Source organism: Panthera pardus, unplaced genomic scaffold, assembly GCF_024362965.1.
Source record: "Panthera pardus isolate Hobbes unplaced genomic scaffold, ASM2436296v1 HiC_scaffold_1, whole genome shotgun sequence".
Taxonomy (NCBI): Eukaryota; Metazoa; Chordata; class Mammalia; order Carnivora; family Felidae; genus Panthera; species Panthera pardus.
The window spans coordinates 72,165,544-72,192,544 of record NW_026526654.1 but is presented as its reverse complement, the minus strand read 5'-3'; the positions used below and the strand labels follow the sequence as shown (position 1 = coordinate 72,192,544).

Genomic DNA, 27,001 nt, shown 5'->3' with positions numbered 1-27,001 from the left:
CGGTGACTGAGTTAAAGGAAGCTCTGTGGTTTGGTGAGGAGTAGCCTCCCAGTCATGAAAGAACTCAAGAAGACCTCCACAGGCCAATAACAGCCACGTATGCTCTTATCCCTGTGGCCAGCTTGAGTTTACTCACTTTCCATTTCCCCAATTCTATTTTTGTAAGGAAGCCTTGGCTTCTCTTTGCTGAGTCCTTCTGTGGCAAGCTGCTCACGGGGCCTCTCCTTGACTCCTTTTTTAAGATTTATTTTATTTTATTTTTTAGTTTTTAAGTAATCTCCATACCCAACACAGGGCTCGAACTCACCACCCTGAGGTCAAGAGTTGCAGGCTCCACTGACCGAGCCAGCCAGGCGCCCCTCTCCCCGACTCCTTCTTCAAGAAGTGAAAGAGTTCTGACATTGAATCAAACGGACTTCAAAGCTCACAGATTCTTTCCCACCCAATGGGAAGGGTTCGTAAGATTAACTGCCACACTTTCCATTGGAAAGTGCCAGTCAAGAGAAACGCTCGAGCAAGTTCGTAGCCTAGGGATGGATGAAGTGTAGTCCACAGAACGGGCCACGTGCACAGCCAAAATGTGATGGTATCTGAAATTTGCCACCCCCCAGGGAGGGAACGCTGTCTCGGGGCCCTGAGGACACAGCGCTCAAACCTGAGGCCGAGTGCTTGTTATGCCAGTGAATCGGAAGACAGTCCGTGGCAGCCTCTGGCGTGCCGGTTCGGGAGTGAGAGGGACCGCACGGCACAGAAGCGGTGGGGAAGGGAAAATGTACAGGGAGAGTCCTTGAAGGAGTCGCATCTAACATCCCCTTGCTCCTGCCACCAGATTCTCTACTCTCTGCGGAAAGCTTGTCTCGCAGCTGGGCCCTCAGGCTGCTTTTGCCCCCCCATCCTTCCTTCTCCTGGAGCTTAAAACAACAGGAGTTAATACAACGAACAGTGTGTTTAGTAAGCGTTCCCTACAAACAGCACTTTGGGATGCAAAAGGTGCTAAGATGGGTAAGGCAGGGGCCTTGCCTGCCCAAGAGGTAGAGAAGTCAAACAGCTAGAGAACAATGTGAAATAACTTCGTCCCCCGCCAAACACAAAAATAAGAGCCTACTTTGGCTCTTATAATTGGCTTTGGAGTCTGACAGAGCTGGATTTGAGCTCTTGATTCAAAAAGTTAGTTTCCCTGAACCTCCATTTCCCAATCTGTAAAATGGGCACCATTTTACGTTCAGAGTTTTTGAGAATATTACAGGAGGTAATGAACATGCATGCTTTTTACAACAAAGTCTAGAATGTCGTAAGCTCTATAGGAGAAATATCCTGGCTTCTGCAATAAACACATTTTAAGCTATAAAAGAGACAGGTGGGAAACCTATAAACTACAAGAGACTGAAGAGATATAGCAACCAAATGAAATGTGTGACCCTTGTTTGGATCCTGATCGAAGCAAACTACATTTTAGAAACATTTTGAGATGATTATGAAAATTTAAACATGCACTAGCCACTTGTTATTATCAAGGCATTATTAAGGTCTAACATTTTTAGATTTGATAAATGGTTTTAAGGTGCTTTTTCCCCTCAAGAATCTATGTTGGATGTCATATTAAAATACTCGTGGGATAGTATGATCTGATGGCTGGGATTTCCTTCACAGTAATCCAGATTCAGAGAAAAAGTGGAGAAGGGGAGTGTGTGTGAGGAGACTGGGGAGGGAATGAATGATGGGTGATAAAATGATTGTTGAAGTGCTGTGAGGGCTGTAAGGGGACTTATTATAAGACTGTCTTGACTTTTTAAAAATTAATTAATTTATTTTGAAAGAGAGAGTGAGTGTGAGTGAGCACAGGGAGGGGCAGAGACAGAGGGAGAGAATCCCAAGCAGGGTCCATGGTGACAGCATGGAGACTGACACGGGGTTCGAACCCCAGGCACCCCTGTTTTGATGTTTTATGTTTGAAATTGTCCATCATAAAACATTTTCAAAAGGACAAAATAGGGTAACTGCATATATCTCACATGGGTTTTCTGAGTATTAAATGAGATAATATATGTCAAAGTGCAATCGTGTCTGGTATATAATACATTTCTGAAAGATATTCATTTCCCCTCTTCTTTCACTTTCAAAATACAGCAGCCTCTCCTCTGTCTCTTTCTCTCTCACACACACACAGACGTGATGTTCTGCAAGAGCTGAATTGCCCCAGTAGGGGTTTGTGAAAGACTTGAGTTCCTCTTTAAAGGAAAATCAATTTGGGTCATCTCCCTTTTCTTTTTGAGAAGCCTGGCTAGAGGTTTATCAATTTTGTTTTTTTCAAAAAACCAACTCTTGGTTTCACTGATCTGCTTTACAGTTTTTTTTAGATTCTATATTGTTTATTTCTGCTCTGATCTTTATTATTTCTCTTCTTCTGCTGGGCTTGGGGTGTCTTTGCTGTTCTGCTTCTATTTCCTTTAGGTGTGCTGTTAAATTTTGTATTTGGGATTTTTCTTGTTTATTGAAATAGGCCTGGACTGCAATGTATTTTCCTCTCAGGACTGCCTTTGCTTCATCCCAAAGCGTTTGGATTGTTGTATTTTCATTTTCATTTGTTTCCATATATTTTTAAATTTCTTCTCTAATTGCCTGGTTGACCCATTCATTCTTTAGTAGGGTGTTCTTTAACCTCCATGCTTTTGGAGGTTTTCCAAACTTTTTCCTGTGGTTGATTTCAAGCTTCATAGCATTGCGGTCTGAAAGTATGCATGGTATGATCTCAATTATTTTATACTTATGAAGGCTGTTTTGTGAGCCAGTATGTGATCTATCTTGGAGAATGTTCCATGTGCACTCAAAAGAAAGCATATTGTGGTGTATTAAAGTATGTAAAGTAAGTGGAGTATTAAAGTCCCCTGCAATTACCACATTCTTATCAATAAGGTTGCTTAGATAAAATCATATATGAAAATGGAATTATTACAACCAATCCCTCAGAAATACAAGCGATTATCAGAGAATACTATGAAAAACTATATGCCAACAAACTGGACAACCTGGAAGAAATGGACAAATTCCTAAGCACCCACACACTTCCAAAACTCAAACCGGAAGAAACAGAAAACTTGAACAGACCCATAACCAGCAAAGAAATGGAATCAGTTATCAAATATCTCCCAACAAATAAGAGTCCAGGACCAGATGGCTCCCCAGGGGAATTCTACCACACATTTAAAGCAGAGATAATACGTATCCTTCTCAAGCTGTTCCAAAAAACAAAAACGGAAGGAAAACTTCCAGACTTATTCTATGAAGGCAGCATTACTTTGATTCCTAAACCAGACAGAGACCCAGCAAAAAAGAGAACTACAGGCTAATATCCCTGATGAATATGAATGCAAAAATTCTCAATAAGATTCTAGCAAATCAAATTCAATAGCATATAAAAAGAATTATTCACCATGATCAAGTGGGGTTCATTCCTGGGCTGCAGGGCTGGTTCAACATTCACAAATCAATCAGTGTGATACATCACATTGATAAAAGAAGAGATAAGAACCATATGATCCTGTCAATCGATGCAGAAAAAAGCATTTGAAAAAATTCAGCACCCTTTCTTAATAAAAACCCTCCAGAAAGTCGGGATAGAAGGAACATACTTAAACATCATAAAAGCCATTTATGAAAATCCCACAGCTAATATCATCCTCAATGGGGAAAAACTGAGAGCTTTCCCCCTGAGGTCAGGAACACAACAGGGATGTCCACTCTCACCGCTGTTGTTTAACATAGTGTTGGAAGTTCTAGCATCAGCAATCAGACAACAAAAGGAAATCAGAGGTATCAAAATTGGCAAAGATGAAGTCAAGCTTTCACTTTTTGCAGATAACATGATATTATACATGGAAAACCCGATAGACTCCACCAAAAGTCTGCTAGAACTGATACATGAATTTAGCAAAGTGGCAGGATACAAAATCAATGTACAAAAATCAGTTGCAATCTTATACACTAATAATGAAGCAACACAAAGACAAATAAAGAAACTGATCCCATTCACAATGGCACCAAGAAGCATAAAATACCTAGGAATAAACCTAACCAAAGAGGTAAAAGATCTGTATGCTGAAAGCTATAGAAAGCTTATGAAGGAAATTAAAGAAGATATAAAGAAATGGAAAAACATTCCATGCTCATGGATTGGAAGAATAAATATTGTTAAAAAGTCAATACTACACAAAGCAATCTATTCATTCATCGCTATCCCAATCAAAATTGCACCAGCATTCTTCTCGAAGCTAGAACAAACAATCCTAAAATTTGTATGGAACCACAAAAGACCCCAAATAGCCAAAGTAATTTTGAAGAAGATGACCAAAGTGGGAGGCATCATAATCCCAGACTTTAGCCTCTACTACAAAGCTATAATCATCAAGACAGCATGGTACTGGCACAAAAACAGACACATAGACCAATGGAATAGAATAGAAACCCCAGAACTAGACCCACAAAAGTATGGCCAACTAATCTTTGACAAAGCAGGAAAGAATATCCAATGGAAAAAAGACAGTCTCTTCAACAAATGGTGCTGGGAGAACTGGACAGCAACATGCAGAAGAATGAAACTAGACCACTTTCTCACACCATTCACAAAAACAAACCTAAAATGGATAAAGGACCTGAATGTGAGACAGGAAACCATCAAAACCCTAGAGGAGAAAGCAGGAAAAAACCTCACGGACCTCAGCCACAGCAATTTCTTACTTCACATCCCCAAAGGCAAGGGAATTAAAAGCAAAAATGAACTATTGGGACCTCATGAAGATAAAAAGCTTCTGCACAGCTAAGGAAACAATCAACAAAACTAAAAGGCAACTGACGGAATGGGAAAAGATATTTGCAAATGACATATCAAAGGGCTAGTATCCAAAATCTATAAAGAGCTCACCAAACTCCACACCCGGAAAACAAATAATCCAGTGAAGAAATGGGCAGAAAACATGAATAGACACTTCTCTAAAGAAGACATCCGGATGGCCAACAGGCACATGAAAAGATGCTCAACGTCACTCCTCATCAGGGAAATACAGATCAAAACCACACTCAGATATCACCTCACACCAGTAAGAGTGGCTAAAATGAACAACACAGGAGACTATAGATGCTGGAGAGGATGCGTAGAAACGGGAGCCCTCTTGCACTGTTGGTGGGAGTGCAAACTGGTGCAGCCACTCTGGAAAACAGTGTGGAGGTTCCTCAAAAAATTAAAAATAGACCTGCCCTATGACCCAGCAATAGCACTGCTAGGAATTTACCCAAGGGATACAGGAGTGCTGATGCATAGGGGCACTTGTACCCCAATGTTTATAGCAGCCCTTTCAACAATAGCCAAATTATGGAAAGAGCCTAAATGTCCATCAACTGATGAATGGATAAAGAAATTGTGGTTTATATACACAATGGAATACTACGTGGCAATGAGAAAGAAGGAAATCTGACCTTTTGTAGCAACGTGGATGTAACTGGAGAGTGTGATGCTAAGTGAAATAAGCCAAACAGAGAAAGACAGATACCATATGTTTTCACTCTTATGTGGATCCTGAGAAACTTAACAGAAACCCATGGGGGAGGGGAAGGGGAAAAAAAAAAAGAGGTTAGAGTGGGAGAGAGCCAAAGCATAAGAGACTCTTGAAAACTGAGAACAAGGGGCGCCTGGGTGGCTCAGTCGGTTAAGCGTCCGACTTCAGCTCAGGTCACTATCTCACGGTACGTGAGTTCGAGCCCCGCGTCGGGCTCTGGGCCGATGGCTCAGAGCCTGGAGCCTGCTTCCGATTCTGTGTCTCCCTCTCTCTCTGCCCCTCCCCTGTTCATGCTCTGTCTCTCTCTGTCTCAAAAATAAATCAACGTTAAAAAAAATTAAAAAAAAAAACAAAACTGAGAACAAACTGAGGGTTGATGGGGGGTGGGAGGGAGGGGAGGGTGGGTGATGGGTATTGAGGAGGGCACCTTTTGGGATGAGCACTGGGTGTTGTATGGAAACCAATTTGACAATAAATTTCATATTTAAAAAAAATAAGGAAAATCAAAGGCTAGTGACTTACAATAATCTTCAAGGGTCTGGAATCTTAGAAATCAGACCTTCCTACTTTGGGAAGGGAATCAACTCTTGAACTCTGTGAGCAATGACCAATATAAAATGGACCACGGATGCCCTGGCAGAACTTTGTGTTTGCAGAGCACCAGGAGGGCCCCAGCTGTGGCTCTCAGGCCCTGGGAGGGATCAAGGCCTATCACAGGCACCAGAGTCAGGCTGCCTGATCGCCAGAGGAAAAGAATCTAAAATGAAACCAAATAATAGCTGCCAATCTTCACCAACTTCCCGAAGAATCCCCTTGTAAAAAAACACAACTTACCTGAGAAGGAGTCTCAACTCCCTGATATTTAGTGCTGGTGGTTTTATCTGTTCGCCGTTCTCCAAAATAATAAAGGCTGTCCTACAGAAAAGGGGGCCACACAATCAAGGTTCGTCTGCACGTTCTTTTCCTTGTAAGGCATCCTTAAAAGTTCTGAGGGCACATTATTTCCTTAAGTCAGCAGCCTCTGAGCAGAGGCTGCCCCAAATAAAGTTAACAACAACAAAAAGCCACATGCAGGCTTGTTACACACACACACACACACACACACACACACACACACACACACACGACTGAAACCAAAGTTTCACAAGACAATAGTTACCTGTTGCTATTTTCCATCCTAATCGATTCCATTTTGTTATTAAAAATGCCAGTCACGACCCAATGCAGTTGAGTTTACAGCTCACGGATCGATTGGATCCAGTTTGAAAAACACTGTCCAATACCCATTTTCCTAACCTGTGTGTCTCAAATTGGGAACAAAGCAGAAGGTGGCGCTAGAGGGCGGGCCACATGGACAATGTGAAGGCCCCTTCTCAGACTGTGGGCCAAGTGGGGAGCAGAACTGCTGGGCGCCCCTGTTCAGTGGGAGCTTCTCAGCAGGATCATGGTGGAACTAAGACTGAGAACCCCGTTTTAAGAAATAGAAATAGCCCACCCTCTCTTCGCAGAAATTTCCAGAGGGCACAGACCCCACAGAGAGTAATTATGAGAAGTTAATAACACACAGGAGAGACTTTGTTCTGCATGGCAAAAGTACCTTTTATCTACCTAGAACCTCTTTAGTTTTCTTAAGTTTATTTATTTATTTTTTGAGAGAGAGAGAGAATGTGTGTGTGAGCAGGGGAGGAGCAGAGAGAGAGGGAGAGGGAGAATCCTAAGCAGGCTCCACACCGTCAGCATGGAGTCTGATATGGGGCTTGAACTCACAAACGGTGAGATCATGACCTGAGCTGACACCAAGAGTCGGGCACTTAACCAACTGAGCCACCCAGGCACTCCTACCTACTACTTCTAAGGATGTCTGAAGTCCTTTAGAGAACTTATCAAACCAGTCTTGATATTATCCTTGTGAGGAAGGAGGAAGTCCCCTAACTGGGGGCATAAGAGCGGGGCTGGGATGGGGTGAAGTGAAGGAAGCATTACAATTGTAGAGGTTTTTTTTTTTTTTTTTTTTTTGCACTTGGACTGCTTGACCCTACCTCATCTTAATTCTGTCCCTATTTGTCCCTGTCTTTATTTACATATTTTATTAGTTTTTAAAAATTTATTTATTTATTTTCAGAGAGACAGCGAGAGCAAGTGCAAGCAGGAAGGGGCGGAGAGAGGAGAGGGGGAGAGAGAGAATCCCAAGCAAGGTTCGTGCTGTCAGCACAGAGCCTGACTTGGGGCTCAACCCCACAAACCGTGAGATCATGCATGACCTGAGCCGAAATCAAGAGCCGAACACTTAACCAAAGGAGCCACCCAGGTGCGCCTGAGCCGTCTTTATTTAAAACGTTAGAATTATTGGCGTGCCTGGATGGCTCAGTAGGTTGAGTGTCTGACTCTTGGCTTCAGCTCAAGTCATGATCTCAAGGTCACAGCATTGAGCCTCACGTGGAGCCTGCTTGAGATTCTTTCCCTCTGCCCCCCTCCCCTGCTCTCTCACTCGCTCTCTAAAATAAAAAATATTTAAATAAAATAAAATGTTGGGTATTATTATATATACCATGGATTTTTTTGGATTAGTTTTGATCGTTAAAAATAATGCATTAGATTATTTATCTTAATTACTGAAAATTTTGGCATTCCCTTAAATTTTGTGCCTGAAGTGAGTGTTTCACTGACCTCACTCTAGTCCTGGCCCAGAGTTAAGAAGCACCTGGGTCAGTTACTAACCAGTGCGAGTTAAACAAGGAAGTATCAAAACCAGGCTTTCTAATAACTGCTTCCCCAATTACAACTTTGTTAAGCGCCACAACTCAAAGAATCATCTTAACGTCCTACCAGTGAGGTTTCAGAACTATCGAACTCAATCAGCATAAGACAGAGCCTGCGGTCACATCTTTCGTACCTCTGCAGTTGTAAATATTTCACTGGCAATAAGGCAGGCACAAGCCATCGTTCCAGTTCTTCCTGGAAAAGAAAAGAAGTCCATGAACCATTGTTCGTGGCAGTACTTGGTATAAAAATGCTGTCATGAATATTCAGAGAGCTCAGTTTGGATTGATTTTCTTTCGCTCTGAAAGTGCTTGTTGAAAATGTTTCAATTCAGGAATAGGCAAAGCTGTTTCGTGGGTCTGGAGCTGTCCCTGGAATTCTGACCTGTGCGCAGGGACACACATGTGCACGCATGTACTGTTTTTGAGTCACTACGGCTGGGGATCACAGCTGCAGGCAGAGGCAGTGGGGTCTATTCTGGGACTCGGAAGCTAAAGAGCTACTTACCAATTAAGAGCTAATTATACACTCTGTTTTTCTAACTAACCTGAGTGAAAGTACCTATAAAAGATAAAACGTGATCAGAACCCAAAACATGACAAAGCATTTACAACATCCATTTTTCCTTCTATTTTTGAGTTGGTTTTTTTTTTAATGTTTATTTATTTTGAGAGAGAGAGAGAGCAAGCGAGCGAGCATGAGCAGGGAAGGGGGAGGGGCAGAGAGAGAGGGAGACACAGAATCCAAAGCAGACTCTGGGCTCTGAGCTGTCAGCACAGCTCATGAACCACAAGATCATGAACTGAACTGAAGTCAGACGCTCAACCAACTGAGCCACCCAGGCACCCCTATTTTTAAGTGTGTTACCAAACACGTAAGAAAGTAAAGAGAATAGTATAATGAACCCCCATATATCTGTTCCCCAGAGTATATCATATTGCTGTACTTTTCTCTCTCCTCTTTCCTCCCTTCTTCCCTCTCCCCGTTTTTCTTTCTTTTTTCTATAGCATTTTATTTTTAATGTTCATTCACTTTTGAGACAGAGAGAGACAGAGCATGAATGGGGTAGGGGCAGAGAGAGAGGGAGACACAGAATCAGAAGCAGGCTCCAGACTCTGAGCTGTCAGCACAGAGCCCGATGTGGGGCTTGAACTCACTGCGAGATCATGACCTGAGCGGAAGTCAGATGCTTAGTGGACTGAGTCACCCAGGCGCCCCTCTTCTATAGCATTTTAAAGCAAACCCTTGACTTCAGTCATTTCATCCTCAAAGTTTCTTATGTTTTATTCTAATTTATATTTTTGTCCCGCTATACAAAATTTGTTTTAAAAAATATGTTGCTTCTTTTATTTCCACAGTTACTTGTAGTTTTTGTCTTAGCCAGTGCGTGCTGAACTTACTTTATGTAATTTCAAACTTACCTTTTTAACATGAGATACATTCTATTTTCTATTCGATTCCTTTTTTTTAATGACCCAAACTTATTTTGCAACTCATAGTTTGAAAAACATTCTAACCCAAGTACTTCTAAAAAAAAAAAAGATTATAATTTTTTTTAAAAGTTTAGAGACAGTGCAAGTTGGGGAGGGGGCAGAGGGAGGGAAAGAGAGAGAGAGAGAGAGAGAGAGAGAGAGAATCTTAAGTAGGCTGCATGCTGCATATGGGGATCCCACAACCCTGGGATTACTACCTGAACTGAAATCAAGAGTCAGACGCTCAGCCAACTGAGTCATCCAGGCTCCCCCCCAAAAAAGACTTGGTATCACCCAATGCTATGATACATAAAGGCTTCTTGCTAAAGGAAATCCTGACTATTAACACCCCAGCTCTCAGTGGTATAGACTGTTAACATTTCGATTCTGGAGGACATCTCTGGATGTCTATACTGGTATCTTCCCATCTGAAAAACATTTTTGCAGATTTCATGCCCTTGTGGTTGTGTACAACCAAAGACACAGTAGATGCCCTCTCATCCAGTCAAGTCAGGTAGAGCAGGGAATCATGAAAATGATTGTATGAAAAGTACTACCTTTAATACTAAATTTTAACTTCAAACATAAACTTATGCTTATTCACTAACCTTCTGATACTGGACAGAGGTTTTAACTTTTTAAATATGTGTCTCCCCAGTTGGAATTCTTTCTTGGAAAGGCCAGGCCTGTGGTAGAAACCACTGTATCATCTATAATTTCTAATTTCAGATTCTTTAAAGCAATCTGGGTAGAGAAGCCTCTTAGATTTTACTGCTGGGGTTTTTCTCCCCATGTTTTATATGAGTCTCACTTGCACTTTTTCAAGCTTATTTATTTATTTTGAGAGAGAGGGAGGGGGAGGGGAGGAGCAGAGAGGGAGAGGGCGAATCCCAAGCAGGCTCCACACTGTCAGCACAGAGCCTGATGCAGGGCTCGATCCCACAACCATGAGACCATGGCCTGGGCTGAAACCAAGGATCGGATGCTTAACAGACTGAGCCACCCAGGTGCTCCTAGTCTTACTTGCATTTCATTCAGCTGCAATTTTTATTGTAGCCGCTCAACTTCATTGAACCTTCTTGAAACTTCCAACTAAGGGCTCATAAAATTATAGCTTTCTGTTCACTCTGCCATTTTACAGATCTATGTAATATTTAATTCTTTGGCAGAAGCATAATAACAAGTAGAAGTGACAGACACTGGTGGAAGAAGAAACACGCAGGCACGCTAAATTGAAGCTTACTAGTTGCAAGTTTTCAAGATGCCAGGGAACACCACAGGTGTGTTTATAAAGGGAATGGAGACTATTCACCAAGTTGGTTAGAGGGAGTCTGCGAGAGAGCCTTTGTTATCCTGAAGTCAGCAGAAGCATCTTGCATCTCTAAATGCAATACAGTACTGGCTTTCATAATTATGACTAACACTTGGGTAATACTTTACAGGTCTCATATAATCTTTACAACAATTTTGTGAGGTAAATACCCTGCATAAGGAGGGAGAAACTGAGGTTCTACACATTGAAGCAACTTTCACATTGTCAAAGACATCTTAATGCCAGTTTATATGATCTTTTACAACAGTCCTTAAACTTTATTCTTTCTCAGCTGCATCCATTACCCTCCCTACAATGTACAATTTATACTCTATATTCTGGAATTTGTAAGCAGAGACTGAGGCAATGTTCCTGACCCCAGCTCTGTGTGTGTGTGTGTGTGTGTGTGTGTGTGTGTGTGTGTGTGTGTGCGTGTGCGCGCGTGTGTGTCCCTTAGAGCTGCTTAAAGCACCTAACATGTAGCTAAAAGAGGAGAGTTCCAGTCCAAGATGGCGTCATAGGAAGATCCTGAACTCACCTCGTATTTGGACACAACAAATCTGCGCCTATTTAAGCACAGTTCCACCTGCAGAAGAACCAAGGGCTGAAGGAACAGCTCCCGCTGCTCACAAGATAGAGAGACCACACAGAGAACAGCAAGAGAGAGGGAGACGTGGTAATGAAGGGACTCCCCACCCCCAACACTGCAAACTGTGGTGGGGAGGGACGGTACTGAGGGACCGAGCAGATTCATCTGCCCCAGGGCAGAGAAAAAGTCTAAAAGAGAAACCAGTAGGGCATCTGGGTGGCAGTTGACAGTCTGACTCTTGTTTTCAGCTCAGATCATGCATCCCAGCGTCATAGGATCCAGCCCTGCATTAGGCTCTATGCTGAGCATGGAGCCTACTTGAGATTCTGTCTGTCTGTCTCTCCCTCCCTCCCTCTGCCCTACTCTCTCTCTTCCTCTGCCCTACTCTCTCTCTTTCTCCCTCTGCCCTACTCACTCACTTTCTCTCTCTCTCTCTCCCTCTCTCCCTCCACCCTACTCTCTCTCTCTCTCCCTCCACCCTACTCTCTCTCTCTCTCCCTCCACCCTACTCTCTCTCTCTCTCCCTCCACCCTACTCTCTTTCTCCCTCTGCCCTACTCACTTTCTCTCTCTCTCCCTCCCTCTCTCCCTCCACCCTACTCTCTCTCTCTCCCTCCGCCCTACTCCCTCTCTTCCCTCTGCCCTACTCTCTCTCTCTTCCCTCTGCCCTACTCACTTTCTCTCTCTCTCTCCCTCTGCCCTACTCTCTCTCTCTTCCTCTGCCCTACTCTCTCTTTCTCCCTCTGCCCTACTCACTTTCTCTCTCTCCCTCCCTCCCTCCACCCTACTCTCTCTCTCCCTCTCTCCCTCCACCCTACTCTCTCTCTCCCTCCGCCCTACTCACTCACTTTCTCTCTCTCTCCCTCTGCCCTACTCTCTCTCTCCCTCTGCCCTACTCACTCTCTCTCTCAAAAAAATTAAAAAAAAAAAGAGAGAGAAACTAGTATACAAAAGATCCAGTCCCACAACTTCTCCCAAACAATGGGAGACCTGCTGGAACTCTCTCAGGGTCAGAGAAGCTGGTAAGCGACACAGTTTCTGCTTCCCCTCCACCTTGATACTGGGAATAGTAGCAGTGTACGGGTGCCCTAGATGGCCTGCCACCTCAATGAGCCCCAGGCCACTAGTCCACTCCAGCCCCAGCTGTCCCACCAAGGCAGCCCCAGTGTTATATGCACCGGGACACCCCTGGTTAGCGCTCACTACAACTCTGGCTGTTGTGCCAAGGTGATACAGATGCAAAGCACCGCAGAACACAGGCTTGCACCATTTCAGCTTCAGGCAGCTTGTTAAAGCCCTGTTAATGCAGAGCACTCGGGGATCTCCCAATTCGTACCTGCTTCAGCTCCAGTCACCCTGCCAGAGCACCCCTCCATGGGGGCACCCCTGGATACTGACTTGCACCCACTTCAGCTTCAACTGTCCTTCCAGGACACCCTCTGCATGGAGAGCCCCAGGACTGCCCTGGCGTGCACACTCAGTTCAGCTACAGCTGTCCTGGGAAGTAGGGCATCTCCTGGGAAGAGTACCGCTGGCCTGCATGCCACCTTAACTCAGCCACTCCAGTCCCCTACCTGGAGTGTCCTGGGACCCCCAGCTTGTGCCTCAGCTCCAGGACCTAGAGAGAAGGGCACCTTCTACACAGACAGCCCCAGGATCCCTCCGGTTGCACCTATGGCTGCACCAATGGCCCCAGCCATTCTGCCAAGGACCCTCTGCGTGGAGAGCCCAGAGACTCCCTGGATTACACTCACTTCAGCCTCGCCATTCTGTCAGGATGCCCTTTGTGCAGGGAGCCCAGGGTCTGCCCTGGCCAAGGCCTATTATAGCTCTGGCCATGCTGCCAGGACAGTCCAGCATGGAGTGTTCTGGGACTCACAGCCCAGGCCCTTCACAGGTCCAGTCAGCCAAAGTCACCAGGCACACACAGTCTACGCAGGGAACGACCGTACACAAGACCATCCCTTCAAAATTTAGAAGAAGTAGCTGTGTTGCCTAATTCATGGGAACAAATGCAGAAAGTCAAGTGAAATGAGGAGACAGAGGAGCATCCTGTAAACAAAAGGGTAAGACAAAGCCTTGGGAAAAGAACTAAATGAGACAGATATAAGCAATATGCCTGATAAAGAGTTTAAAGTCATAATCATAAAGATGCTTATTGCACTGGAGAGAAGAGCGAAAGAACGCCTTGATAACTTCAACAAAGAGAAAGAAAACAAAAAAGCCCAAACTAGAGTTGAAAACACAATAATTGAAATGAAAAATTCACTAGTGGGAATCACCAGATTAGCAGACGCAGAAGAACAGATCAGTGACCTGGGAGACGTGGTAATGGAAAACACACAGGCTGAACGCAATTAGGAAAATTTTTAAAAAATGAGTAGGTTAAGGGATCCCCCGGATGACATCAAGAAAACAAACATTCGCATTTTGGGGTCCCAGAAAGAGAAAAGAAAGGAGCAGAAAACTTATTTGAAGAAATAATAGCTGAAAACCTCCTTAATCTGAGGAAGGAACCAGACATCTAGGTCCAGGAAGCAGAGAGAGTTCCAAACAAGACGCACCCAAGGAGGTCCACATCACAGCACATAATAATTAAAATGTTGAATGTTAAAGATACAGAGAATTTTAGGGGCGCCTGGGTGGCTTCAGTTGGCTGAGCTCCTGACTTCAGCTCAGGTCATGATCTCGTGGTTTGTGAGTTTGAACCCTGAGTCAGGCTCTCTGCTGTCAGCATGGAGCCCACTTTGGATCCTCTGTCCCTTTCTCTCTGCCCCTCCCCTGCTCATGCTCTCTCTTTCTCTCTCTCTCTCTCTCAAAAATAAACTTAAAAAAGATAATTTTAAAAGTAGCAAGTAGGAAGCAAAAAATTATGTACAAGGGAAACCCCATAAGACTATCAGCTGATTTTTTGGCAGAAATTTTGCAGCCCAGAAGGGAATGACATGATATTTTCAAAGAGCTTGAGAGGGAAAAAAAACCTACAGTGAAGAATATTCTGCCCAGCAAGGTTATCATTCAGAACTGAATGAGAAATAGAGAGTTTCTCAGGTAAGCCAAAGTTAAAGGAGTTCATCACCACTAAACTGGCCTTATAAGAAATATTAAAGGGACTTAAGTGGAAGAGAAAAAGGCAATAATTAGAATTAAGAATATTATGAATAAAAAGTTGTAAATATGATAACATATACATAAAACATGGAGTGAGGAGTAAAAAAGTTATTTTAGAATGTGTTTGAGCTTAAGTGACCATCAGTTCAATACAGACTGTTACACCCTTGGGATGTTATACGTGAACCTCATGGTAAATACAACCCCAAACCTATAATAGATACAGAAAAAATAAAGAGAAAGAAAGCTAGGGGCACGTGGGTGGCTCAGTCAGTTAAGTGTCCGACCTGGGCTCAGGTCATGATCTCATAGCTCATGGCTTCGAGTCCTGTGTCAGGATCTGTGCTGACAGCTCGGGGCCTGAAGCTTGCTTCGGATTCTGTGTCTCCCTCTCTCTCTGCCCCTCCCTCCCACGAGTACTCTGTCTCTCTCTCTCTCTCAAAAAAGTAAACATTAAAAAAATTTTTTTTAAAAAGAGAAAGTTAAGCATAACACTAAAAAGTTATAATCACAGGAAAGAGAAAAAGGGAAGAATAAAGGAACAGAAATACTATAAAAACAATTTAAAAAATTTAAAAATAGTAATAAGTACATGCCTATCAATAATTACTGTAAATATAAATGACCTAAATGCTCCAATCATAAGTCATAGGGTGACAGAATGGAAAAACCAGACACATCTATATGCTTCCTACAAGGGACTCGGTTCAGACCTAAAGTCACATACAGACTGGCAGTCAAAAGATGGAAAAAGATATTCGGTGCAAATGGAAACAAACAAAAAGCTGGGGTAGCAGTACTCATACCAGACAAAACAGACATTAAAATAAACACTGTAATAAGACACAGAAAAAGGGCATTACATAATGATAAATGGGTCAATCCAACAAGAGGATATAACAATTGTAAATATCCACGCACCCAACATTGGAGCACTTAAATAGATAAATATTAACAGACATAAAGGGATAAACTGATAATTATACATTAATAGGAGACTGTAACACCTACATTGATGGAGTGATTAACCAAGCAGAAAATGCATACAAAAACAGTATCTTCAAATGACATCGTTAGACCAAATGGACTTAACAGATATATAAACCATTCTGTCCAAGATCAACAGAATACACATTCTTTTCAAATACACATGAAAAATTCTCCAGAAAAGATCCCATATTAGACCACACACACACACACACACACACACACACACACACACACACACTTACATGCACACACACGTGCACACACACACCCTTACTAAATTTAAGAAGACTGAAATTACATCATGCATCTTTTGGACTACATCAGTATGAAACTAGAAGCCAGTCACAAGAAATAAAGTGGAAAAACACAAACATATGGAGGCAAAATAACACGGTACTAAACATCCAATGGGTCAATGAAGAAATCAGAGGAGAAATAAAATGCATGGAAACAAATAACAATGAAAACACAACAGTCCCAAGTCTTTGGGATGTAGCAAAAGCGGTTCTAAGAGACAAGTCCTATAGCAATACAAACAAACCTCCAGAAATAAGGAAAGTCTAAAGCAAACAACCCAACCTTGTGCCTAAAAGAGTTAGAAAAAGAACAATAAGGAAAATCTAAAACAAACAACTCAACCTTGTGCCTAAAAGAGTTAGAAAAAGAATAAGCCCAAAGCTAGTAGAAGGAAGGACATAATAAAGATTTGAGCAAAAATAAACAAAATAGACACTAAAAAAGAAATAGAAAAGATCAATGAAATGGAGAGCTGATTCCCTAAAAAGATAAAAAAAAATTGACAAAACTAGCTAGACTTTTCAAGAAAGAAAGAGATAGGACCCAAATGAATAAAGTCAGAAACAAACGAGTAGTTAAGAACTGACACGACAGAGATATAAAGGATTGTAAGAGTATTACAAAAAAATTATATGTCAACAAATAATCTAGAAGAAATGAAAAAAATTCATAGAATCATACAATCTTCTAAAACTGAATGAGGAAGAAAAAGAAAATCTAAACAGACCAATTATAAGTAACTAAATTGAATTGGTAATAATAAAAAAAAAAACTACCAACAAACTAAAGTCTAGAACCAGATGGATTCATAGGTAAATTCCACTAATCATTTACAGAAGCATTAATATCTATTTTCCTCAACCTATTCCAAAAAATAGTAGAGGAAGGAAACTTTCCAAATATATACTACAAGGTTGGCATTACCCTGATACCAAAACCAAACAAAAAAAGAAGAAGAAAAGGAAAAGAAAACAAAACTACAGGCCAATATCCCTGATGAATGTAGTTGCAGAGACCCTCAACAAAATATTAGTAAACTATATTCAACAACACATTAAAAGGATCATTCACCATAATCAAGTGGGATTTATTCTGGGGATGCGAAGATGGTTCAATATCTGCAAATTAGTCAACATGATATAACACATCAACAAAACGAAGAATAAAAATCAAGATCATCTCAATAGATGTAGAAAAAGCATTTGACAAAATTTAACATTCATTCATAATAAAAACTCTCAACAAAGTGGGCTTAGAGGAAACATGCACAAACATAAAAAGGCCACATATGAACAACCCACAGCTAACCTTCTACTCAATGGTAAAAAACTGAGAGTTTTTCCTCTATCAGGAACAAGACAAGGATGTCCACTTTTGCCACTTTTATTCAACACAGTACTGGAAGCCCTAGGTACAACAATCAGGCAGAATAGAAATAAAAGGCATCCAAATTGGTAAGGAAGAAGTAAAACTCATTATTTGCAAATGACACGATACTATATACAGAAAATCCTACAGATCCCATCAAAAACTATTAGAACCGATAAATGAATTCCCTAAGGTTGCAGGATACACAATTAATACACAGAAATTGGTTGTTCTTATATACCCTAATAACAAAGTAGCAAAAAGAGTCATTAAGAAAACTTTATTTACAGTTGTATCAAAAATCATTTAAAAAGCCCTGGGAATAGACTTAACCCTTAAGGAGGTGAAAGATCTGCACTCTGAAAACTATAAAATGTTGATGAAAGAAATTGAAGACACCACAAACAAATGGAAAGATATTCTATACTCATAGATTGGAAGAATTAATATTGTTAAAATGTCCGTAGTACCCAAAGCAGTCTACAGATTTAATGCAATCCCTATCAAAATACCAACAACGTTTTTCACAGAACTGGAACAAATAATCCTAAAATTTGTATGGAACCACAGAAGACCTTGAATAGCTAAAGCAATCTTGAGAAAGAACAAAGCTGGAGGTATCACAATCCCAGATTTCAGGATATACTATAAAGCTGTACTAATTAAGACAGTGTGGTACTGGCACAAAAATAGACGCATAAACCAATAGAACAGAAAAAAAGAACCCAGAAATAAACCCATGCTCACAGGGTCAGTTAATTAATGACAAATGAGGCAAAAATATACGATGGGGAAAAGAGAGTCTAGTCTCTTCAACAAATGCTGTTGGGAAAACTGCACGGCTACATGAAAAAGAATGAAACTGGACCACTTTCTTACACCATACACAAAACTAAACTCAAAATGGATTAAAGACCGAAATGTGAGTCCTGAAACCATAAAACTCCTGGAAAAAAATGTAGGCAGTAAACCCTCTGACATTGGCCTTAGCAACATTTTTCTACATATGTCTCCTAGGCAAGGGAAACAAAAGCAATCACTAAATACTACTCCTGAAACCAATACTACATTATATGTTAACTAACTTGAATTTAAATAAAATCTTAGAAGTCAAAAAAAACAACCCTAAAACCAAAAAACAAACACAACTATTGGAGTTAAACCAAAATGAAAAGAATTTCCATAGTGAAGGAAATCATCAACAAATTGAAAAGCCAACCTACTGAATGGGAGAAGGTATTTGCAAATGATATATCTGATAAGGGGTTAATACCCAAAATATATAAAGAACCTATACAACTCAACAACAACAACCACCACAATCTGATTAAATAATGGGTAGAGAACCTGAATAGATATTTTTCCAAAAAGACCTACAGATGGCCAATAGACACATGAAAAGATGTTCAACATCATTCATCATCAGGGAAATGCAAATCAAAATCACAGTGACATATCACCTTATACCTGTCAGGGTGGCTAGAATCAAAAAGAGAAAAAATAAAACGTGTTGGTAAGAATGTGGAAAAAAGGAATCCTTAGGCACTGTTGGTGAGAATGTAAGTTGGTGCAGCCACTGTGAAAAACAGGATGGAGATTCCTCACAAAATTAAAAATAGAATTACCATATGACCCAATAATTCTCCTTCTGGGTGTTTCCTCAAAGAACACAAAAACACTAATTTGAAAATATATCTGCACCCTTATATTTATTTATTTTTCATTTATTTATTTAAATTCAAGTTAACATACCATGCAGTATTGGTTTCAGGAGTAGAACCCAGTGATTCATCACTTGCATGTAACACCCAGGGCTAATTCCAACAAGTGCCCTCCTTAATGCCCATCATCCATTTAGCCCGTCCCCCCACCCATTCCCCCCCACCCCCCGCAGCAACCCTCAGTTTGTTCTCTGTACTTGAGAGTCTCTTATGGTTTGCCTCCTTCTCTGTTTTTATCTTATTTTTCCTTCCCTTCCCCTATGTTTATCTGTTTTGTTGATCAAATTCCACATATGAGTGAAATCATAGGAGATTTGTCTTTCCCTGACTTATCTCACTTAGCATAATACAGTCTAGTTCCAACCATGTTACTGCAAATAGCAAGATTTCATTCTTTTTGATCATTGAGGAATATTCTATTATATATACATATATATACATACATATATATACATACATATATATATATATATATATATATATATATGCGCCACATCTTCTTAATCCATTTATCAGTCTATGGATATTTGGGCTCTTACCATAATTTGGTTATTGTTGATAGCACTGCTATAAACATTGATGCACCCCTATGTATACTGCAGCATTATTTACATTAGCCAAGATATGGAAGCAGCTCAAGTATCTATCCATAATAAATGGATTCAGAGGTGGTATAAACATACAATGGAATATTATCTGGTCATAAAAGGAAGATCTGGCCATTTGCAACAATATGGTTGGACTTAGAGTATATCATGCTTAGTGAAATGAGTCATACAGAGAAAGACAAATTCCAAATAATTTCATTTATGCGTGGAATCTAAAAAACAAAACATAAATGGATGAATGTAAAGCAGAAACAGACTCATAAATACAGAGAACAAAATGATGGTTCCCAGAAAAGAGGAGGTAAAGGGATAGCAAAGGTATCCTGTAGGAGGTACAGGTTGCCACTTATGAAATGAACAAGTCACAGGATAAAGGGTACAGCATAGGGAATATAGCCAACAGTATTGTAATAGCATTGTATTTTGACAGATGGTAGCTAGCTCCACTTGTGATAAACACAGCATAATGTATACACTTGCCAAAATCAGTATGTTGTGTACCTGAAGCTAATGTAACATTGTGTGTCAACTATACTTCAATAAAAGAAAAAAAAATGTAACTAAAAGAATGTCTTCTTCAAGATATTCAAGTCAAAATCTTTTTCCAGTTTTGCCAGTTTGATACGGTGCCTCACTTGATATAATTAATATCTCAAAGAAAGATGTACCTTGTGGCATCCATTAAACCACTTTGAAAGAGCTAGAGAAGCTTAGACATTCACCTCTATAAATAAAAACATGCTGATTGCATATTTACTAGAAAAAGACTAAAGAAAGATAAGTCTGCTGTTAAAAGTTGACAAGTGTAGGTCTGAGGGACAATAATAATGGCCAATATTATTGAGCTGTTGTCACCTCCTGTCTGGTACTTTCCACATTTCATTTAATCTCCACAATAGGACTAGGAGGTCTGTATTTCAGCATCACATTTTAGAAATATTAGAAAACAAAGGCAGGGAGATTTTAAGTAATTCATGCAATGCCACACAATTATTTAATGGCATAGTTGAGATGTGAACCCAGATATTTTATTTCAAAGCCTGTGCTTTTATATATATATAATATATATATATATTATATATATAATATAAATTATATAAATTATTATATTAAAAATATATAAAATTATATAAATATATATTATATAAATTATATATATATATAATTTATTTATTGAGTATTTATTTTTGAGAGAGGGGGGGGAGGGAGAATACAAGTGGGGGAGAGGCAGAGGGAGAGAGAGACACACAGAATCTGAAGCAGGCTCCAGGCTCTGAGCTGTCTGTCAGCACAGAGCCCGACTCAGGCTCAGACTCATGAATCGCGAGATCCTGACCTGAGCCCGTCAGACGCTTAACCAATTGAGCCACCCAGGCACCCCTACTTATTTATTTTTAATTTACATGGCAGTTAGTTAGCATATAGTGCAATCTTTTCAGGAGTAGAATCCAGTGATTGATCCCCCACATATAACACCCAGTGCTCATCCCAACAAGAGAATCATTATGTTTTGATAATTGGAACTTTTCAACCTTTTTTTTTTCCCTCAGTCTTTCAAACAGGAAAAAAAAAATCTAGTTGAAAAGACTAAACATTGGTGAAACACATCTGTAAAAGACAGCTAAGGAATCTGTGAAAATTCTCGGTTAAATTCCCATGCACTTACATTCTAGAAAACTTAAAATTCCTGAATGAATAAATTTACACAAGAGATTGCTCACCATCACTGGATATTCTTCACGGTGAAGAACATGAGAAGTGCTGTCACTTACAGCTGACTTCATTTCCTACTTTGAAAATCAGGAGGTGGTACATTTCCCAAACTGTAAGCCATTAGCTTCGGTGTTAATTCAGGCAAAAATACTAAGGCAGATATACTTAAAAGGATTGGTTGTATACACATAGATGAAGAAAAGCCGTGGTTACTCAGGCCAAATATGACTTTTCTAAGTTCTGGTAGATTTCATTTATGTCTTTGATAGTCCCATGATACACTTCATACTTTCTTGTATTCTCAGGGTACTCCTTGTATGGCATCTGCTCAAATGTCATTTTATTGGTGAGACTTCTTGATCATCTATTTATATGTCAAATTAGCAACCTCTTCCCCACTTCATATTCTTCTTATCCTCTTATTTGTTTCTATTACACAAATCGCCATTTAATACATATTTTCTTTGTAAACAATAGACTGTGGTCTCCATGGGAGCAGGGCACGTGTGTGCTTCATACACTTTCACATACCCTGCACTTCATAGTATCTGGTGTTAAATGCATAAATGAATGACTATCTGGTCTTCCAATTTATCATGACATCCAGTCCCATGACCACTCCCTCATCCACCTCGATGCATGGTAGACGATTTCACTATTGGTTTTGTCAACACTGAAAAATCACTACCTTTCTTGTTTCTGGGTTCTGTACCCACACTCTGTAAAAGTCTAACCCTGGCTTGGTTCGGGCACCTACTTCCCCTGTTCCTACACCAGAAATGTAGAGACACCAGAGTACAGAGAACCGCTGGAGAAAAATCATACAACTTTTCACACTGGTAATATAAAGGAACAGTTTAACACTCAAGCTGGACCCTCAATGCAGCCAAGACATTTCTATCTGTTGCCAGTCAGTTCCTTTTCCCGGTTCCCTCAGAATCCGGTTGAAAATTTCAATACAACATTGGGCTCGATCCCACCGCCCTGGAATCATGACCCAGGCTGAAATCACGAGTCAGACATTCAACTGACTGAGCCACCCAGGTGCTCCAACACTAGGGAATTTAAAATAAGTAATTTTTAAATAATCCAGATGTTTAAAAATCACTTCTAGATAATCTCTGTGTTTAAAAATCAGATGATTTTCAGGAGAATGATTTTTAGGAGAATTAGTAGAATCATGAATTTTAAAAAACTAAAAAAAAACAACAAAAGTAGTCAGTATAAAACAGCTGAAAGTCAGCTAAAGCAGTATTAACAAAAAAACCCATAAACTTTAAATAAGTCATACAGCTAAAAAACTAAAATTTAATTAGCTAAGTTTTCAATTCAAGAGAGTAGTAAAAGAAAATAAATCTACTAAAGTCAAAAAATGAAATAAGCATTAAAGAATAACTTAATGAAACAGAAAACAAAATAGTTTTTTCTTCAAAAAATGAATACACAAATCTCTTATAAAACTGATTTTTAGAAGAGGAGACATAAATATTAGAAATAAAAGGGCAAAGTGATGTACAGTAGAAATTCAAAAACATTGTAAGAATAACTTTAAGTCAATCATTTTCAAGACAGTATCAGTTTAAAAAACTGACTCACGGGGCGCCTGGGTGGCTCAGTTGGTTAAGCGTCTGACTTTGGCTCAGGTCATGATCTCGTGGTCTGTGAGTCTGAGCCCCGCGTCGGGCTCTGTGCTGATGGCTCAGAGCCTGGAGCCTGCTTCGGATTCTGTGTCTCCCTCTCTCTCTGACCCTCCCCCATTCATGCTTTATCTCTCTCTGTCTCAAAAATATATAAACATTAAAAAAATTTTTTTACACTGACTCAAAAAGGGAAAATCTGAATAAAACAATAACACTGTGTTGAAAATATTTATAGTTTTTCTTACTACCTCCCTCCAAGAGGACAAGACGAGATTGCTACCAAATCTATAAGGAAGAAATGATTCCTGTCTTTTATAAAATCTTTTAGATCATAGTAGAGAAGAGAAAAAATTTTAGCTTATTTACTAACACCAGTATAACAAATGCCAATACTACAAAAATACAATAGAAGATAATTTTATACCAATGTCACTGAGGAACATAGATGTTAAAACTTAAAGTATTTGTCAAGTGAATCCAGCACTAGAAAAAATATATAACAATACCAAGTGCCATTTATCTCAGAAATGCAAGAATCCTCACTTTTTAAAAATTTTGTAGGGTTTATTTATTTTTGAGAGAGAGAGAGCAAGCGTGAGTGGGAGAAGGGCAGAGAGCGTGGGAGGGAGACACAGAATCTGAGACAGATCATGACCTGACGCTCAACTGACTGAGCCACCCAGACACCCCGAGAATCTTCTTATATCAGACACCTATATTAATGTAATTTATCATACTTACAGATTAAGGGAGACATACCTTGCAATCATCTCAATGAACATAGAGAAAACCATTTACTAAAATTCAGCATATATTCATAATTTTAAGAGCTAAGAAAAACTAGGAAACTTCTTTAGCTTGATGAAGGGAATCTACCAAAATACCTTCCCAGGTATAGGGAACCCCCATTTTACACAAGTTTGCATGATGCCACATAGCTTTTATGAAAAATCTACATTAGTACCTATTTTGCTACCCAAAAAAAATCCAAAAAGGATTTTCACTTTTATTAAAAAAAAAAAAAAGGGAAAAAGCAAAAATACTGTTCCACTTTTGTTTTGCAGGGACTATTTACAGAGGCAGCACACACTCTGAGCAGTGAGAGTGACATCGCCCAGGTCCTTCCCTGGGAACTACACTTGGCATCAAGCCACCAGAGCTTTGAACTGTGTCTGTGAGCATCTGTGCTTTATCGTGATTTATTTTGTGTCTCCATTATCAAGATGTGCCCTAAGGTACCAGAAAAGTCTAAGACAGGTTATTTTTTCAGGTCTTGGAATGCTGCAAAAATTTTCCATATAAATTAATGGCAATTGCTTCTTCGTTTTACACCATTTTGGCTTACAAAAGTTCATGGAAATGCTCTACTATCGGATAGCAGGAAATCTGTACATCATATTAATGATGAAATGTTGATAGTGCTCCCTTTAAAGCCAAGAACTAAATAAAATGTCCATTATTCACTGGTCCTACTTAACATTATAGTACAGGGCTTAGTGCACTAAGAAAAAGAAACAAAACATATAGGGATAAAAATAGAAGAAACAAACTTTCATTACTTGCAGATTAGAAAAAAAAAAGTAAATCTACAAGCTAACTCCTAAAATTAATGAGTTCAGGTAGATTGCTACAAGGTCAACATAAAAAAAATCAATAGCTAAATGGAGGATATAGGTTGAAATCTTTAATATAATTACTATAGGAATATCAAAAAGGAATATCAAAATAATATATGACTTCCAAGCTAATGGTGGGGTCAGGGGAGAAAGGTATTATATTGTAAAATTTCAATCAAACCAAAATAAAATGTCAATAAGATTTGAATAAAGAATAAACAGAAGATTTGAATAAAACAATTAACAAATGACCTATTGGATACAAAAAACTGTTCATACCAAAGCATAATACACTTTCAAGTGCACAGAAAACATTTGATAAAATTGACCAAATTGTGGCAAGTATGAACAAATTTCAAAGAACTAAAAAAAATATGTAATATGCTCTCTGACCACAATGCAATACAACCAGAAATCAGTTGCTAAAAGAGAATTACAAATACTTCTGTGTTTAAAAATAAGAAAGTGTACTTCTATGTAATACATGGGTCAAAGAAAGAAGTACAATGGAAATTAGAAAATATTTTGAATACTGATAAAAAATACTACATATAAACGTTTGTGGGATGAAACTAAAGAAATTCTTAGAGGGAAATTTATAGCCTGAAATACTAAATAGAAAACAAAAAGCCGAAAATCTGTGAGTTCATCATCCCTCTAAAGAAATTAAAAAACAAGAACAAATTAAACCAAAGAAAATGGAAGAAAGGAAACACTAAACAATTGTAATTAATGAAGTAGAAGACAAACAAGAGAATCAATAAAGTAAAAAAACTTGGTACTTTGAAAGGACTAATAAAATCGATATATCGCTGATGAGACTAATCAAAGGAAAAAAAGAGAAGGCACCAAGAAAGTAATATAAGGAATGAAAAAGGGAGCACTATAGTAGACATTAGAATACACTGATATTTTGAACCAACTGATGCCAGGACATTTGAAAATTTAGATAAAATAGACATGTGCTTGGAAAAATGCACCCTACCAAAATGTGCAGAATAAATACAATTACAAATAATTCTGTATCTAATAAAGAAATTAAATCACAATTTTACAACTTCCTCACAAAGAAAATGAGGCCAAACCCCCACACGGAGGCCAACGTGGCTTCACTAGAGAATGCCACATTAAAGAAAAAAAAATGTCAATTTATACAAACTCACCCAGGGAATTAAAAAAAAAAGAGGAAACACAACCCAATTCTGGTTTATGAAGCCAAAATTTGAAAAGAATATTATGAGAAAAGAAAAGCATAGCCAATCATACTTATGGCCTGGATACAAAAATTCTTAAGATTAAATTTTAATTAAAATTAAATATCCACCAATTTATACAAAATAATAGAGCACAACAAAATTATGTCTCTTCTAGGAATACAAAGATGGTCAACCAATGCGATCAATCAGATTAGTAGAATAAGGTAAAACTTATATCATCTTCAGGACTCAGAAAAACTGTCTGATAAAAATCTACTCATGATAAAAACTTAGCAAATTAAAGGAATTTCTTAATCTGATAAAGAGTATCTAACACACACACACACACACACACACACACACACACACACACGCATACCCTAAATTCATTGGTGAGAGACCTGGCAACTTTTCTGCTGAGCAGGAACAGAACAAGAATGAGTGCTATCACCACTTCTAATTCAACAGAGGATCAAAGATTCTAGCCAGTGCTAGAAAAAAAAAATTGAAGAGGAAAAATTACAATTCATTATTTTCACACGATCTAATCATGTACCATAAAATCCAAAAGCATTTCTGGATAAATTAGAATAAGAAAGTTTGGTGAAGGAAAGAGCCTAACTGTCCACCAACTGATGAATGGATAAAGAAGATGTGGTTCATATATACGATGGGATACTACCTGGCAATGAGAAAGAATGAAATCCTTCCACTTGCAGCAACATGGGTGGAACTGGAGGGTATTATGCTGAAAGAAATAAGTCAGCCAGAGAAGGACATCATATGTTTTCACTCACATGTGGATCTTGAGAAACTAAACAGAAGACCATGGGAGAAGGGAAGGGGAAAAAAAATAGTTACAAACCGGGAGAGAGGAAGGCAAACCATAAGAGACTCTTAAAAACAGAGAACTGAGAGTTGATGGGGGGATGGGGAAGCGGGGAAAATGGGTGGTGCGCATTGAGGAAGGCACCTGTTGGGATGAGCACTGGGTGTTGTATGTAAGCCAATTTGACAATAAATTATATTCAAAGAAAAAAAGAAAGTTTGGCGAGGTTGT

The 27,001-nt window shown here is 39.4% G+C and overlaps 1 protein-coding gene across 1 annotated transcript in view; it reads right to left on the bottom strand.

Moving 5' to 3' along the window:
• The window catches only part of LOC109266006 (phosphatidylinositol 3,4,5-trisphosphate 3-phosphatase TPTE2-like), a 106,834-nt gene that overhangs the window by 22,240 nt on the left and 57,593 nt on the right, over nucleotides 1–27,001 (bottom strand). Inside the window, exons 11-12 of the mRNA XM_019447669.2 lie at nucleotides 8,443–8,504; nucleotides 6,384–6,464 (exon numbers count right to left, since the gene is read on the bottom strand). Coding sequence (XP_019303214.2) covers nucleotides 6,384–6,464; nucleotides 8,443–8,504 — 143 coding nt within the window. The remainder of the gene's footprint in view (nucleotides 1–6,383; nucleotides 6,465–8,442; nucleotides 8,505–27,001) is intronic.